At 41.0% G+C, this 18,975-nt stretch overlaps 1 protein-coding gene across 4 annotated transcripts in view; it reads right to left on the reverse strand.

Moving 5' to 3' along the window:
• The window catches only part of zranb3 (zinc finger, RAN-binding domain containing 3), a 76,733-nt gene that overhangs the window by 54,948 nt on the left and 2,810 nt on the right, over window positions 1–18,975 (reverse strand). For all 4 annotated transcript variants that reach the window (XM_056370800.1, XM_056370798.1, XM_056370799.1 and 1 more), the window contains exons 2-6: window positions 18,473–18,670; window positions 9,272–9,290; window positions 8,810–8,988; window positions 5,430–5,661; window positions 52–137 (exon numbers count right to left, since the gene is read on the reverse strand). In XM_056370800.1, coding sequence (XP_056226775.1) covers window positions 52–137; window positions 5,430–5,661; window positions 8,810–8,988; window positions 9,272–9,290; window positions 18,473–18,618 — 662 coding nt within the window. In that variant the 5' untranslated portion in view covers window positions 18,619–18,670. The remainder of the gene's footprint in view (window positions 1–51; window positions 138–5,429; window positions 5,662–8,809; window positions 8,989–9,271; window positions 9,291–18,472; window positions 18,671–18,975) is intronic.

The raw sequence follows: 18,975 nt of genomic DNA on the forward strand, positions 1-18,975 counted from the left end.
TATATTTGTACGAGCTGCGTGTCGGCCTGTGTGTCAGTGTTGAGAGGTCACCTGTAATGGCCGTTGCAGAATTTCTTGGCGTAGTCGGTCCAGGTTCCAAAGCTCCTTGGATAGAGGGCATCAATCTGCATGAACAGCTGTGCAAATACACAGACAGGGAAGAACATCTTAACCACAATTCTGTACTAAACCAAACAACACAGCGTGTGTGTGTGTGTGTGTGTGTGTGTGTGTGTGTGTGTGTGTGTGTGTGTGTGAGGGAGAGAGAGACTCTGTACAAGCCACAGAGAATGTGCATGCACCATGTTTGGACCAAGCTCTAATAATGCAGGTGATTGGCTGTTTATTTACACAAACACATTTGAATGTGAGAAGAGACCGAACTAAAATTTGTACTTTAGCTAATATGTATTGTAATTTTTTTTTTTGTTAAAATGAATTTGATAAAATTGGTCAAAGTAAGAGTATCAATACTGATATCAAACATTTTTGATCAATACCCAGCCCTAGCACACACTGGGGTTTTCTGCTACAGCCTTTCTTAGCTTATCGTAGCTAATGTTAGCTATTAGCAAACTTAACTTAAACACACTGTACCTCACCTGGAGACACATTTTATCCATATTTTATCCAGTATTCGATCAATGAAATACCATTAGCTGATAAGATTAGCTAAACAGCTGACGGGACAAATTACCTCAAATATCTCAATACCTAAATATTAACTGTGGAAGAACTTCCTGTCATGTAGAGACAGGGTGCGGTCGCTTCATATTTAGCAGCTGTGAGACTAATCAATCTTCTCATCTTGCCACAAAGAAGATTTCCTTTAAAAAAGGTCATTTTTCCATTATGTCAAATAAATTTAAAAACACTGGCAACTGACAACACTGGCGGATTTAGGAATGCATCATTAAGACTTTTTTAGTTCCCACAACTTCTCAACTTCTAGCTTCTGAAAGCTGAAAGCACGCCATAACTCAAACCTTTTTTTGGCTCCAAACACAGACCTTACCTGTGCTCACGATTAGTCTACTGTCACGAGGCGGGTCCTGTGTGCAATTTATTCAAGGTCCTGCTGTCCTTCGCCTAGTTTACCAGTCCTGTGTAGTGCAACTGTGTGGTAATTTGTGTCAGTGCCAATTAACCAGGTCAAACCGCGGTGCAGGCACACATAGGCAAGAGAAAGCGGAACTGATTTGAAAATTAAATGAAATACGCACTGAGAATATCAACCTACTGCTGCTAGACATGAAAATAATGAGTCATCACAAGATCTTGATTTTGAGAAACTGATAAATTACAAGCTGCTGTTTTCTGTCATCAGTGGACATATGGCGTTTTTGAGATCGTGTGTGCAACAAAGCTCCCCCAGAATATATGTGTGTGTGTGTGTGTGTGTGTGTGAGGGAGAGAGAGACTCTGTACAAGCCACAGAGAATGTGCATGCACCATGTTTGGACCAAGCTCTAATAATGCAGGTGATTGGCTGTTTATTTACACAAACACATTTGAATGTGAGAAGAGACCGAACTAAAATTTGTACTTTAGCTAATGTGTGTTTTTTTTTGTTAAAATGAATTTGATAAAATTGGTCAAAGTAAGAGTATCAATACTGATATCAAACATTTTTGATCAATACCCAGCCCTAGCACACACTGGGGTTTTCTGCTACAGCCTTTCTTAGCTTATCGTAGCTAATGTTAGCTATTAGCAAACTTAACTTAAACACACTGTACCTCACCTGGAGACACATTTTATCCATATTTTATCCAGTATTCGATCAATGAAATACCATTAGCTGATAAGATTAGCTAAACAGCTGACGGGACAAATTACCTCAAATATCTCAATACCTAAATATTAACTGTGGAAGAACTTCCTGTCATGTAGAGACAGGGTGCGGTCGCTTCATATTTAGCAGCTGTGAGACTAATCAATCTTCTCATCTTGCCACAAAGAAGATTTCCTTTAAAAAAGGTCATTTTTCCATTATGTCAAATAAATTTAAAAACACTGGCAACTGACAACACTGGCGGATTTAGGAATGCATCATTAAGACTTTTTTAGTTCCCACAACTTCTCAACTTCTAGCTTCTGAAAGCTGAAAGCACGCCATAACTCAAACCTTTTTTTGGCTCCAAACACAGACCTTACCTGTGCTCACGATTAGTCTACTGTCACGAGGCGGGTCCTGTGTGCAATTTATTCAAGGTCCTGCTGTCCTTCGCCTAGTTTACCAGTCCTGTGTAGTGCAACTGTGTGGTAATTTGTGTCAGTGCCAATTAACCAGGTCAAACCGCGGTGCAGGCACACATAGGCAAGAGAAAGCGGAACTGATTTGAAAATTAAATGAAATACGCACTGAGAATATCAACCTACTGCTGCTAGACATGAAAATAATGAGTCATCACAAGATCTTGATTTTGAGAAACTGATAAATTACAAGCTGCTGTTTTCTGTCATCAGTGGACATATGGCGTTTTTGAGATCGTGTGTGCAACAAAGCTCCCCCAGAATATATGTGTGTGTGTGTGTGTGTGTGTGTGTGTGTGTGTGTGTGTGTACACACCACATCCCTGTCAATTTTCAGTATTTGCGGCAATTTCTGAAGTAATGGCAGGTAATCATCAGCAAGGCGATCTGAATAAGCAGCCACAGTGAGAGTGCTATTCTAAATTCAGAGCTTGTTCAACAGGGGCTTTGCATCCCCCCCCCCCCCCCCCCCCCCCCCACCCCCCCCCTCACCCCCCCCACACTGTTGATATAATAGGTGGGTGGAATGAGGGCACATCATGAACAGTGCAGCATGCCCTGAGCTGTGTGCTAACTCGATGTCAGCGCCACAGTGAGTAATGATGGCAGTGAGGAGACTTGCACAGAGGCAGGGACAGGGCTTATCAGGTTTATGCTGCGGATGATAAAATGTTATATTCAGTTTCAGATTCTAGTGGCAGAGAGAGAGAGAGAGAGAGAGAAAGAAAGAGAGAGGGAGTGATATCTAAGAGCTCACCTCACCACTGCAGGCAGGCACTGGCACAGACAGGATGGCATGTATCACACATACACACACATATACGCACTATAGGCTATAACACACACACACACACACACCTTCTCGAGATTTCTTACAAGTATGAACTTCGCTTCATTTTGGAATTAATTAGGTGCCTGAATCTCATCAGTTAATTATCATGATCGGGTCTAGGCAATAATTAAGTTTTGCTCACAGCGATGTGGCAGTTGTACGACAGTGAGATCTGAGGCCCGTGTCACATAAGATACTTTAACATAGTCAACGCGAAACCGATGATGTCACCCCTGGTTATCATCACCACAAGCTTCTTTCCACAACACGGGAGCAGAATCTGGAGCACCAGTTTGCCGCCGATCACTTTTTAATATTTTATGAATAACCATTATTATCCTTCATGATCTCACATTTAATTACATCCTGATTATGTGCATACAAGAGTGTGACCTGTGCTTAAATCACTTCTGAAAACATCTGTTTTTATGCCCATTAACAATAAGCAATCTTCATTTTAAGTGTTTTTCCCAAGGAACAAGTTCTGGTGATATTTCGCTCATTGTCAACAAATCCCACGAAAAGACCAAACTGATCCTAACACACACACACACACACACACACACACACACACACACACACACACACACACACACACACACACACACACACACACACACATGCTTTAGTTTATTTTGGCTCAATCCAACATACACAGTCCTGCTGCTGTGAATACTCGCTCAATCAGAGCACCAAATGTGTATTAATCCACCACAAAAAAAAATAGTCCCGAACAAGTGCACTATTTCCTGGATGGAGACGGCACACTTAGCATCATTTCCTGTATCTGTGTCTATTCACTCCCATGGGAGAAGTGAACGTGATCACGGAGTAAATGATGATTCTTTCGCCTCATAGTCACAGAAATAAATATTGGATCCATTGATTATTATTTTGCTGTTTTTGAAGGGAAAAAGAGAATAATATTTGACGGATATGATCTTGTGCTGGGTTGATCAGATATTAAGCTAGCAGATAAAAACAAGCTGGAAAATCGGACGCAAATTCATTCTGTATCTAGTGTTGTATTGTTTTGTTGTTATGTTTTTGACATGGACCAGAGCCATGGAAAGAAACACAGCTCTAATCATGAATATATAGAATATAGAAAAATACTAAAGATTTGAAACCAAAGCTTTTAGGGGCCTTGACACAAATCTTCTTTCTTCCATGTTTGTTTCAATTATTTTATGCATCTTTTCTCTGTTTGTAAAGCACTTTGTGACACTGTTAAGAAAAGTTGTGTATCAATAAAGTTTTATGATATTCGGTATGCAACACAGATAGTCAGGAAATAACTAAAAATGCTACATTCCAGGTTATGAATAATTATGAGGCTGTGTGTGTGTGTGTGTGTGTGTGTGTGTGTGTGTGTATGCACTGGAGAGCAGAGGTATTCATAAACAGCATGTTCTGAACAGTATGTACAGTATGTTCCAGTGTTTTGGACACAATCAATAGCCTTAAATCAACTGTATAATTCATAAATACGAATATTCGTTAAATAATCATCATGATAATTTAAGCAACATATAAATACAGCGACTTTAAGAGGAGACAATGTAAATGCCGGAGCACAAAGCTGTATCAGTGCCCCATCATTACATTATGGCACAGTGGACAGCCCTTGTTACTGATGCTATATTGTGTCTTCACACTGAGACTGTGAAAAGATTTTCTATTCACAAAGTTCACTTCATCTCCTGCAGCTGCAGTGATGGACTGCGCCAGCGATCTACAGCTTCAATATAACATATATAAAAATGATATAATAAATCATTATGGAGAGGGGAGCGGCTCTGCTGCTCTCCAAACACCATTGTCCTGTGAAGAGCCCCTCTTATTGTCTCTAAATTCAATAGTTTGCCCCCCCTGTGTGCTTCTTTTTATTACTTGTCTCATTTATTGCGGTGCACTGTCTCTTCATATCGGGCTTTGTAAATGAAGTTTTTGCAACGAAGGTTATTGAAATAAGTCCACGGGATCCTTGAGGATAAGTGATGCCGGAGAGAGTTAATTGGCTTTTTGAATGTTGGATCTGAGTATTACCTGCTCTGGAGCAAGTTACCATGGCGATCTACCTGCGCTGTTGAGCGCAACACCTTTGTGAGAAGCCAGAGCTGAGCCCTGGGTTGGCCTACTAATCTTCCTTCATGAGTTTGGGCTCACGTATACTTTAGAGGCATATGGATGTATCTTTAGAATCTGTTGAATCTGGTTTCTTAGATTAGACACTGCTCCTTCCTCGTTAGCTATATGTTAGATCTTCTATCAGAAATTAAAGGACGTTTAAATCTGAAAGGTTCATGTCGGGAAGAAAACACAAAACATTATTCATTACCTCCTCAGGTCGACCCAGGGCCGGGGTGCCGGTGAGCAGGATGGCCCGCTTGGCGCTCTGAACGAGGGGAACCAGAATCTTAGTCCGTGCCGCATTCCTGGACTTGAGGTAATGTGACTCGTCCACCAAGACCACGGCGAACCGCTGCCTGGTCAGAGCCTCCACTAGGGGGCGCGCGTCTGTGGTGAGCAGTCCATAACCCAACACCGTCACCTTACTGCTGCTGATGCCCCTGGAGGAACGAGGACATGAACACTGAGCAACAACAGTGTAGAAAACGACGTACAACAACAAACATTAAACATCTATTTATTCTGTTATTGCTGTTTATCTGGCTGGATTGACCGGTTGCTGTCCTAATGGATTATTCTGCTGATTATTTCCTCAATTGATCGATTCATCATTTGTTTAATAACATGTCAGATAATAATGAAAAACTGTCTTAAAGCAGCTGGGATCTGCAGTTTTTATCAAACGTTACTCAAACTGAGTGAAATAGTGCATTTGTTGGGGACTATTTTCAGCAGCGGATTAATACACATTTGGTGCTCCAGTGAGTTTTTACAGCAGCAAGAGCCAATGAAAGCCTACGGCAATGTATTGAAGGAACATGTGACCCACTGCAGCAGTTCAGCTCATTGATGTGTTTTCAGTCATTCTTGTACAACACTGGGGCTCTATACCTCAGGAGTAAAATATATCAGGATATTCTTAAATAATAATTGTTCGTCAGACTTCCTGTAGTCACCGTTAAAGTTCACAAGTGTGTGTCAACACTTAAATTCAAACTCAACATCTGTTCAAATGTTCAAGTGTTTATTGACTTGGCAACTGAGCCATCAAGGTAAAGTAAACCAGACAATTAAAAAAAAAAGAAAAAAGGGACACAAGTTGTGGACACAAGAGTCGTACGCAAACTGGCACCGCAGCTCTTTTCATAAATCTCCTCTCCTTCAGCGCTTAAGAAAATCCATTCCTGGGGCTGCATTGCAATTTCTATATTTTCCAAGCTATATGCAGCCCTAACACAAACACACAGGCACCGTCACAGATAAACAAACAAACACAGACGCGACATTCAGCTGCATGAAACTCAATAAGAATCTCTGAGAAATCAAAAACATTTCCAGCATCTGTCAGGCTCTAATTCTTCGCCTTCACCCATACACGCACACACACACACACACACACACACACACACACACACACACACACACACACATTTCCAAGCTGAAATAAACCTAAGGTGCCATTCATGTTCTACAAAAGAACAAGTGAGTCAAAACACCGAGAGGAGGAGCTGCATAATTTTTTCTTGCCTCCTCATTCAGTCATTAACACATCCAGTTCAAGGACACATTTTCCCCGAGGGCTTTCACAACCTCTTTGCGCCTCATCTGTGATGTGAGGTGGGAAGGTTTTCTTCCTTCCCCCTTCTCTGCCACAAATATAGAAAGTTTGTTTCATTCAAAAATAAAAACTAAGAGAACTAGGGGAAAGTTGAGAAGATAATAAAAGTAGCTGTTTTCCTCCACATTAGTCCACAATGCAGAGACACACAGGAATCAATACAAACAGCTGTGAAAATGAGGCAACGTTTTCTCCACGACAGCATTTTTTCCCCACTTCCTGCATTGAGAAATTTCAGCTCTTGTTCAATATTGCAGACGTCACCTTGACATGATGTGTCTGTCAGCGCTGTCAAACATCGGCCCCTGCCGGCTCCTGACACCCGGGGACACTTTGAGATTAATTTGTCAGCCACAAGTTTTCTGTGTGTGTCACACTCACCCTCACTCTCTCACACCGTGTGACCGAGTGTGTTTTGAGCTTTTATTCCGTCTGTGGGGAGACGATGCCACGCAGATTATTATAGGGACGACTTCCCCTTAAATTCAAATTATGGCTGCAGCCTTTCACTTCCATAATCCGATGCGTGATGATGAACATAATCCTTGGATTATACTGTATTATTGCATAGATATCCCAAACATATTTATGAGCTCTAAAGAGATTTTGTATGGGTGTGAATGTGCAAAAAACGTGTCCCTATCTGCTCGATAACATGACGAAAGGCAAAAATAGCAAAAAAAAAATGGCTTCCAGCTCTTCGCATGTGAATATTTGCTGCTTTTCTTAGTCATGTATGATAGTAAATTGAATGTCTTTGAGTTGTGGCTTGTTGGTTGGACAAAACAAGCAACTTGGAGATGTCGCTTTAGGCTTTAGAGCAATGTGATGGGTATTTTTCTCACGTTTCAATTAACAAATAATCAGGAAATATGAAAATAATTTTTTTCCCCCTAAAGTGTCACTTATTATTGGTTATATTTCTGACCGTGTGACCTTTAACCAAAACAAGTAATATATGCAGCTATTTTTTTTTTCATTAACAGTAACACCAAACAGTATGAAATTTTGCATATTTCCTTCAAAGTTCAAACTCTCTGGCTCCCAAACCACAGCTTTATTAAACTGTCAGGCTACCATTGTCTCATACTGAGGCTTTATCAGTTTGCCAATATTAGCCTTTCATTAAAAAACAGATATTGGCCAGTCAGTGTCATCCAAAACTGATATGAGGAATAAAATTAACTCCATTGTCTATGTGAAGCCTATAATCGAAATATATTCTGTAAAGTCATTTGGATGATGATTCTTTAAAAAACATGCACTTTATTATAGAGTCTAATAAAATTACAGAGTATAAAGTGAGCAGAGCATTTCTTTTCAAGAGGAGAATAAATGTGTAGAGGAGTCACATCATACTTAAAATGGTCGACGTAGAAAAGGTCAAGCTAAATGCAATAATGTGTCTGGCTCTTTAGTTGCTAAATGCTTCACTGTGTTCACCAGCTTCTGTTCCCTCTGCCATTGGATGCTGAGCAGGTTGCATATAGTAGATTAATACAAGCTGTGTCGCTGAACGACGCTAAAACACAAGTGATAACTAAAACCAACCGCACATTAGCTGCTAAGAACCACAACGGCACGTAGACAAAGTTAGCAATTAGCTAACAGTAGAGCATTTAGCAGCTAAAGAAGAGCCTGATATTTCCCTCAGGAGTCAGTGAAGACCAAAACAGAGATGAAAGGAGAATGAATATTGGATTTAATGGCCTGGAAACGTGACGCCAAAGAAATGCTAATGTTGTTCTGTATTTGCTCAAAGTGTAAATTAAGCCAGTGTTTGTGGTAATACATTAATGTTGTGTTTACAGCTTGTTCTCGCTGCCTCCAGGTGGCTGAAAAAAAATCAATTAACGTAGCTTTAAGAAAGTCAGAAGTCAATTGAATAAAAAAAACTAAGATGATGACTTCACATTATAACATATGTGTGTAGCCAGGAGGGAGGAGGGTGTTACAGTGCGATGACCTACATGGTGTGGCTCTTGTTCTCCACCAGGTTGACGTCTCCAGGCTGCAGCTCGGGGATCCACCTCTCCAGCTCCTCGATCCAGGGGTATTTCAGGGACGAGGGCACCACCACCAGGAGAGGCCACTCCTGCCTGAAGGCGTACGCCACCGCGATGGCCTGCACCGTCTTCCCAAGACCCATCTGGACCGACCAAATCAACACCCAGGCGAAGGGGGAGAAAAACAAGTCAATCGCGCACAGACTCTGCGATAAATTGCATATGACGGCCGAGCTGATGTGAGGCCCAAGAGTAATAAGGTCTCAGAATGATTCTTGTGTCAAAACCGATTAGGCACGTGGGAGTGCTGCACAGGGCTGACAAATTAATTTGGAAGGCATGCAGCGAAATCTCAGGTTCATTTTTCTTTTTTTTGGGGGGGGGTGAGGGTGTTAGATTTCCTGAGCCAGCGATGTGTGTGCTTACCTCATCAGCAATCATACATCTGTAAAACAAAGAGGAAACAGAAAACTTTATCAGATGGGTTTTCAGACTAGGAAATTGCTTTGTAGAGCTGAAACCTAGCTGCTGTAAAACTCACGAGTTACTAGTGTACATAGAAGCACAACAGCCCCCTGCAGCATAAGGGCCTTGCTCAAGGGGTACAACAGCATTAATTAGAGAGACATTTATTCTGATTCGCCATTCCACACATTCGTGGCTTGTACCAGGGATCCTCCTGTCACAAGCCGACTTCTCAACCCTTCTCTGGTGCACACACACAGAGTCACAGTGGTGAGGCAGCGCCGCCGCCTCAGAGTCGGCGTCTCTTGGACAAATTTCAAGTCTGTCACTTGTGATTTAGGGAGGCACCGGTTCTTTGTTTGAGTTTTGAGAGTTGTTGCTAGTATTCAATATTTATGTTGTTGTTCCTGTTGGATGTTTCTGTTTCTGATGGAGCTGAGACTCTGGAGAGTGTTCACTGTTTGGGTTCATCCGGTTCGTAGTAAAAGTAACATGGCGGGTTTAATGTAAAATAATAAAAAAATATATTATAATGATACAGGAAACTGTCAATCAAGTTGTATATCCTTTGTTTTTAATTATGTCTCTTTAAGACAGGACAAGTTGTCCCACAAAAATCAAGCTTCCAGTCTGACAGGTGCAGAAGGAGAGACCGAGGTTCAACATAAAATTTGCTGTTCATTTAATAGCTCAGCTCTCCATTCACTGTCTATGGGTCCGAGGCATCGAAAAATTCAGGGGTCGGCTCTCCGGTTGAGCTTCAGGGAGGAGTGGAGCGTTTTTATTTGTATTGACCAAACTGTCGCACGGCACAGATGTGAATCTATTTAAGAAGCGGTGGGCTGAAAGCAAATTTTACACAAGAGCAAGAGGAGAATGACCAGCCCACCTTTCCTAGTGCATTGACATACATATAAAATATAAGATTACTGTAAACCAAACACATTTTAGGTTACAGGTTTATTTTAAATGTGTCCATTATTACATTATGTGTGTGTCATGTGTGCACGTTGGGATAACAGACGCTATTTTGTAGTGTTTGTTTTTCTGTATCACTATTCATTCTCCAATATGTCTCCTTATGGGAGGCATCACTGCATTGCTGGTGGTGCATGGAAGGAGGTACAGGAGTTATTATTAGTGAAAAACTGCCACATGGTAACCGATACAGGTTTGAAATCCAATCCAATTACACACATTACCACAGCGCTATTATTGATACGAGCCAAAACAGTTAATCGATTAGTCAGTCGACAAAAAATGTAATCTGTAATCTACCCTCGTTAATCCTGATTATCCTTTGAATCCATATTTTTAACAGAGTGAGATTAACCTGCGATTGAACCTGGAACAAGCAGCAGCTCACCTCTTGTGGCTGTCTCTGATAACATATCTTTTTGCTGCCAACCAGTTTCCTTTACACTGTACATTATAAGGAACAATGAAAGCGCGACGCAGCCCTCATCTGAAGTCGTACAGATAGATCAACCTCTGGTTCTCTCTGCCCAGTGGGTTTGGGGCCTATTGTCGTGACCTTGCTTATTCATAAATGCTTCCAACATCATGTCAGAGCAAACAGTGCGACAGAGCAGCGCTGAATACCTCAGACACACTATCTCATTATTCTTTCTCCTCCTCCTCCACTTCCTCCCCCCATCTCCGCCCCATTTCTCTCTTTCAGCTGAGGAACATGATTAATGTGCACCTTGCCACTGGTGGTTTTTCTAATTGCCAGCACACCGGCCCAGTCAGCGCAATGCATGCACACACACACACACACACACACACACACACACACACACACACACACACACACACACACACACACACACACACACACACACACAGGCCTTATGTGTGTGAAAAAATACACACAAAGGAAAAAGACATGCATACACAAAATACACGTGAACAAAAGGAAGTCCACACACAAATGCAGACACGTGCAGACTTATGCACACACACACACACACATATATATATATATATATATATATATATATATTATATATATATATATATGTGTGAGCATGGAAGTGTGTGTGTGCTTGCGCATACATCCACCCACACACACACACCCACACACTCACAAACTAGGCAGGGAGTGCGGCTGGGGCAGGTGCTTGCCATTTCTCAACACATTAATCATCCTCCTTTAAATAACCTGAGTGTCGTCTTGACGGTTTGAGACTGCGAGGATGCTGCAGTGCTGTTGCCTGACGACGGCACGGTCCCCGTCACCGCATCTTTCTAATGTTATCTCTGAAACCCACAAGCCCCAAAGTGTCAGGAAATGGGCTCCCCTGCCTCCCAAACTGGCTCCGATGATTTGATGGCTTTGACCTCCGCGCGGCGATGTGCTGTGTGGCCCCCGTGTCTAACCCCAATCTACCAGCCCTGTTAAGGTTCTCTTCTGAGGGCTGGACCTGTAGTGCACCGTGGTCAGCAGGAAAACTGCTCAGAGGTTGGACATTGCACAAAAGGCTGACTTGAAGAGGTGCTCCGGTGTGACACGCTCGGACCCACTGGGTTCTCACACACAGTTATGGGTTCAGAGTGCGGCTTTGCTTTTTACTGCAAATGTACTTATAATCCAAACAAAGTAGCTTTTAGCAGAAGAGGTTTTGGCTAAAGTTTTTTCCTGCTTGTTTCAATCGTGTGTATGACTTTAAAAGGGAAAGTTAAACCCCAGCTATATGGGACAATCCACAACTAGCGTTTCCCTTACGTTTCATTTTTTCCAAACTTCAGTGTTGCTTTAAATATAAAAACACACACACACAATCTTAGTTTTGTACTTGATGTACTTTGACAATAGTTACACACACCCCAGCTCTTTTTTTTATCTTCTGTGGACTGTTTTTTACCTCTTCCTTTTTCCAAACTTTAGTCTTTCCCAAAGTGATTTATTCCCATTTTTTACTGTACATTGAATAAAGGTCTCTTACTGCACTGAAGCTTTAGTGATGTATCTCACTTGTGAGTCGTTTTGGATAAAAGCATTAAAAAAATGAGTAAATATTCAATAAAGTTTCACCCCAGGGTGACATTTACATTAACTATATTTTTATATTATGTTTTCAACCATATCCAAACAGAAGAAAGGAGCAACATACATGGAAAAAGATGATCTTATTAGAAAAGAAAAGACCTGGTAAATAGGCAGATGTCATAGAAAAGGCAAAACAGCGTCCAGCATATGAGTTTCAGGTCAGCAGCAGTGAGATTAAAATAATCTTCCTTGTACAAATGAGTTAATTCCTAAGCAATAACGTTGACAAGTTGCTAATTGTTGCTAATATTAGTTCATGTTAGCTAGATATTGTGTAGTGTAACTGACTTTACTGAATCTGTTTGTGGACTGTAAAATCTTTTGCTTGTGCTACTGCAAAGTTTTAAAATATCTATGTGCAGGATTTCAGGGAAAATTGTGCAACGACTGAACGTTTCAGGAAAACCTGCATCAAGCACTAGAACTAATCCAAGTGTGTTCCTTTATGATCTGTGGGTGTTATGTGACTACACTCCACATTATTGCCTTTGATGATCCTTGAACTTTCCTTTGCTATGTTTAATCATAATCCTTGACCTCCTGTATCTGTTACTGTAGGATGTGCATAAAGATGTATGACTGTATGTCGCGTTTGGCTCCAATGATGCATTTACTCTGAAGTTTATTGAAATGATAAACTAACTGAACTGTGAACATGAATTTTTCATGATATAAAACATGCTGAAAGTGTTTCCCACCAACACAAGTCAAAGCTTATTTATCACGTGTAGCCTCTTTACTTTGCTTATGTAAAAAAGCTCTTCTTTACATCCTGCCTGGCTACAATCCAAAAAACAGAAGGTGGGCTATTAAGGATACGGGTTACTGATCATGAGTAAAATTACATTTTTCATGCTGTATAATAGAATCTCCACAAAAATATAATACCCTATTATATGAAAACCTAAACAAATTTCATGCTTAATTAGGAGGAAATGCAATTTAGAGCACCAAGTGCAATAAATACTGTAACTGAGCATTTTAAAAAGGCAGCCATGTTACAGTATGCTGTCTTCACTTTAGAGTACAGAGGACTGATGGAGAGCTTTGTCACACGGTGCAGCTACAATCACCTGACGTTCAGTATCAACAAAACCAATGAGCTTGTGATGGACTACCAGAGAAACAGCAGACCCCCTGTCCCGCCTGTCATCCCGGGAGAGGAAGTGAACTCCTACACATTAAATCAATAAAAAGACTTCCCTTGTCGGGAAGGGACAGATTAAGGCATTCCTTAGAAATCGCTTTTACGCTTTGTCAAGTCACAGTGACCTTGAACTTTGACCTCTAACCACCAAATTCAAATCAGCTCATCCTTGAGTCCAAGTGAACGTTTCTACCAAATCTGAAGAAATTACCTCACGGCATTACTGAGATATCTCGTTCACGAGAGTGGGACAGATGTACAGCCTGAAAACATAACGCCTCCAGCCACGACTATCACCGGCGCAGAGGCATAAAGAAAAAAGCAATGGAGCATTAAAGCAGCTTTCATACTGATGTGTGTACTGAATCTCATTTTGTCTGCATTTACTGGGCACTCCACTGATTTTACACATGAAGCTCAGATCAATTTAGTCATGAGGGGAACTACTCAGTGTGTGAAAACAGATCCATAATGTCCTCCGTGGCCTTGGAGGAGGGAGCTTTCTAAAGTGTGAAAATAAAACATCCTCGGATGATGTCATCAGGGTTATCTCAGCTTCGGCTTGGCGATTGCAGATTTATAACAGAAAGCCTGTGCATTGAGTTTGAAAGGCATAAGCACATTTTTATAAGGGAGGGTGTAAAAAAATAAACCATAATTTTGCATTAAGGGAAACGTAGGAGCTCTAGCCATACTGGGGGCTAAAATGCGCCGTTCCCACTAAAAATACACAGAGAAAATACCTGTTGATGCATTACATGAAGATTACATAAAATTGACAACTTCCACCAAAGTATCAATGTCTCGACTGAATCTGAATATGAAAAATATAAATACTATATATTGTTTATCCATTTTAGCAGCTGCATGTGGAAACAGTGGTATTTTAGGGACATTTTCTGTCCAATATAAATCAGAAATTGATTAATAATGAAAAGAAATCCAAAATTCAGGTAGCCTGCAAACTCTATGCAGAAAGACAGAGCTGGCAGTTCAGTGATGCAGCCGCCACGCACACGCAACACAGGCAGTGTGCTCCCGGTATAATACTGTGCTCTTTGAGTGGTGTCCATCAAACCCCTCTTAGAAATTGATGGTTATAACTGTAACTACCAATGTGCTGCTGAATAGACCAAATGCTTTCATGCAGCCACTCTCCGTACAGCCTCTGTTTCACGAACAATACTTATGGGCCAGTACAAATGTTGCGTAAATACATCAACTTGCATGTGTACAGAGGACAAACTCCATCTCTGAATGGGCTTCTCTCAGTAAATTTCAACATTGCAGGCAGAGACGACACAGCCTGCTTATTGATCCCCCCCTCACATCAGCAGAGTAGCCTTATTCAATAAAAGCACAGACGGGCGCTTATAAAAAATATTTTGGACAAATCAGAGCAGGCTGGACAGGCATTGCATCACATGGCTTCAATCTGCAGTCAACACCTTAATGGAAGAGCTCTTAATGGATGTACTTTTACTCCAAATTGATTTTGTTTTTTCAATATCTGGGCAGGCCCATTCAGAGTTGACATTTTACAGATGTACCCCGGTTAAATTTTAGAAATGAAAACTTCTGCCCAACTTTCCAAACAACACAATCAACCTCATCTCATGGCGTTTCATTATCATACTGTACTACAACTTTCCCGCATTATCCGTCATCTAACTCCATAAAATTCACTCACCCTCCTACACAGACTGATACAGCGGGCTCCATAAGTATTGCAACAACATTTTTGATGTTTTGGTTCGGTGCTCTTGATGCTCTGGGTGTGAAAAGACACAATGACTATGAGGTTTAAAGGAAAAATCCACCCACGGATCCTCCCACACGGGTAGATATCCAACATCAATCTATGATTCACTGCATTTCAGGAGTTATTTTATAATGAAGAGCATTGACATTTTTTTTTTTTTTTTTTTGTCAGTCAGCCTAGCCCATCTAGTTCCACTTCAGTTAGTCATATCCTACATTTCCCAGAATTGTTATACTCCTTCCGAAAAATCCAACAAGTCTGCAACTGCATTGCATTCTGGTCTATTCAGGCAGAAATATTGTCATTTCTGCCTCTTCTACGAGTCTCTGTTGTATCAGTTTTAAAAAAAAAAAGAAAAGAAAAGGCTGCTGCTTCAAATTGAGGCTCTTTCCAAGGATATTGAGTGAACAAATAAAGAACAGCAGGGTGCCTCAAATACTTAGAAAGATCAAGATAACTGTCAATAACAATCATTCTTAGCTTGCAATCACCCGTGCTGTCCGTCTGCATGTGAGTGGGATGGTAGATATACTGTATGTGGATGAGTGTGGAGGAGTGGGCTTAAAAATACTGTTTTTAAGCACAAATAAATGGATGGAAATGTGCATTAATTCACATTTTCTTTCAGTCTAGCAAACATGATATGGAAAAAGATGGTTTCCTAAAATGTTTTAATGCTAATTAATGACACTGTAGAGAAAAATGTGATATAAAACTTGAATACCGTGAAGCCTATTGTGACAAATATGGCGCAATTGTAAATGAGAGCTGGGCAGCAGGGGCAGGTCAGGTAGGCACAGCAGGATTATCAAGCTCTGGGTTTCTCCACATGCTGAAGTGGTGTGCATAGGGCGGTGGTAAAATGAAAACACTGCATTTAAATAGTTCAAATGGGGTTTTTTTTGTAGCCCTTTCTAAAACCAAAAACACAAGTGCAAGGAACCGAGTGAACAATGCGCCTGTCTGCACCAACGTAACCTGCAATCATGCAGCACGTATTACTGACAAGCCTGCAGTAGTAATCTAGCGTTATAAAGACAAGGAGCACATCATGCTACGCTAAACACTAACAGATCTGCTGTGGTGTACAGCAGCGGAAGTCGGTACCAAACATCCTTCTCTTGTAGCATTAAAACTGAAAACAAGCTGTAAGTGAAGCAGCCAGAGTTATATTATAATGAAATATCAGTTTGATTTTACCTTTACCATACTACGACTAATTCGCTCTGCAATGCAATACAACAAATAATGCTCCTTAAATTTAATATCTTCTACACAGATCATCAACAGGTGACGATTCTGACTTCTTACCAGGCAGCTTTAGCTTCAGTCTTTTAGCGCGATATCGTTTATGTAGCCGTTAAATGCAGATTAAAGAGCCTTGTCAAGCTGGAGACGGCATTTTCAAACACTCATGGAGCTCACATTCACTGTATTCTGCCATCAGTCGGCTAGAAATGAGGAGCTGTTCACCTTTGTCTGAAATCAAGGAGCCATTGTACCAAAAATTATCAGTTTCCAGTGGTAAATCTGCAGCTATTATTGTAGGAGAAAGTGTGAAAAGTGCTTTATCTTCTCCTGTTTTGGAGGAGGATGAGCCTTGACTTTAAATCTATTGAGACACTCTGGGGTGAAAGCTTTAGTTGGAGTGAGGACCTCTATACCCTGACCTGTTTGTTAGAGGTAGGGCTTCAACACGCTTTAGTGAAAGAAAAACAGGCCAAGTTCAAAAGTAAGATGCAGCATCGGCTTGATACTTGGACCCCAGATTAAAGATTATTTGAGAATTACACTTAGAGGGTTACATCACACAGCTAGAGAATAGTTATTTCCTCTGTCTGTATATATTTGTAAGTTAACTAACTAGGCTACACATCAAACATCATGTCAGTGTTCATTCTACTTTCAGATCTCGCTCTAAATACATTATCTTCTGCTCCACAGAGAAGCATTGCCCGCGCTGCTCTTACTGTCACATTGATGCCAATTGACCGAGGTAGCTGTCCACATGCTGCAGCATGAGCCAATTGACTTCTGACCCACCGGTGTAACAAAGCAGTGCCTCCCAGTGTTCCTGAATCAATATGGCTGCTCCGCAACACAGGGGCAGTGCTCAGATTGGCTCCCCCTATGCTGACCTTCCCGCAAAAACCCAAGCGTACATCGACTGGCCGGGGAGAAGGAAACGGGCAAGTCCTGGCCCGTTCCTGCAGCTAATGCTCACCACAGCCAAACACTTACAGACTTAAGGGCAACTCAGAAAATTCCCATGGACTGGTAATTGCTTTCAAAGATATAAGCTGGACTCTATCTGACCTTCTGAATTTAGAATATATTCACATATACTTTTGACATTTTGAGCCATGTAGCTTGGGTTGAAATCACATTTTACCCGTTGCACCATTGAGGTGGGGTGGGGCTGCTTACTTTAAAGCTCCATTAAGCAAATTGTTTATGTAAAAATGCCATTCTACTAGACTCAATCACACACTGGTGCAGCAAGAGAGAGAAGAATGTGTTATACTACAGGTTTTTTTTGAATGTTCAGATGAATTTCTGTTACGTGTGTTCACAAACTTTATCAGGAAATGAAAAATCAAAAGATCTCAGAACCTTTGAAGTTCATATCTCCTCAGTGTCTTTTAGTATTTAATTGAAAACCGAAAAGACACATTGTGAGTATCATTAAAGCCTGATAAATATGTTCACTGTAAAGTCAAATGTAAAGACTGTGGAGTAAAGAATAAAGAAGCTGGTTGTGTTATTCTATGAAATGCTCAGACAATAAGCTTGAGTTGAAAGCATCTTCATAGCAATAAATCAATATTTACACACTGCAGAGGTGGAGGGGAATATAAGGCTGCAAACACAGAGTGGCACAAACCCAGAGGGGGACTGCACTGCTCTCAAATGGAGCCACTCCAAAACGAATAATAGATCTACTTATCTGTAGCTCTACATTTAGATTACAAAAGGTATATTTCCTCTCTTTGTTATTATTGACGTTGCAAACAAGATGCAAGCTGACCTTTATTTTCAATCTCTTTAAAATACTGTTTTTCTGAATGTTACCCTCATGTCAGAGATGAGCCTTAACACAGAACTTAACATTAAAAACTTCAAAAACAAAACTAAGGGGTACTAACTGACTAACAAAAGACTGAGCTGTGATGTAACTGAGTGAGCCGCTGCACTGCTTACCGTCCATTCCTAGATAAGGCAAACTCGACGCCCTCTCTTTGGAAAGGCATCAGGCGCCGCAGGAGCTTGTGAGGAAGGCCTGACAGTTGCTGTGACCATCTTGTATCACAGCGAGAGGTCTGTAGGCCATTATCATCCATTTCCATTAGCAAGTCCTCATCAGTTTCTTGGTTCTTGCTCAGTCAGCCGGTTCTGATTCTAGGCAGAAAAAAAAAAAAACACTGTTAAAACAAAATGGCTGTCTAAACATTCACCTGTATGTAGGCTAATTTAAGTGAATATTCACTACAGCATCTATTAGACATGTAAGAGCACGTTCGTTTATCATGTGCATTGCTGATTTAAACATGTTTTATAATGATGGTAAGTAGCATTCCTCTGCTGCCTACCAGCACTGACAGGAGTACCATTATTAGAAGCTGGATGATGCAGCATAGTGGACAAAGAAAGTCTGAATTTTAGATGAGATGGTAAAAGTTGCCTGTCTCAGCTGCCTCCAGTTA

This window comes from Seriola aureovittata, chromosome 24 (genome assembly GCF_021018895.1).
Source record: "Seriola aureovittata isolate HTS-2021-v1 ecotype China chromosome 24, ASM2101889v1, whole genome shotgun sequence".
Taxonomy (NCBI): Eukaryota; Metazoa; Chordata; class Actinopteri; order Carangiformes; family Carangidae; genus Seriola; species Seriola aureovittata.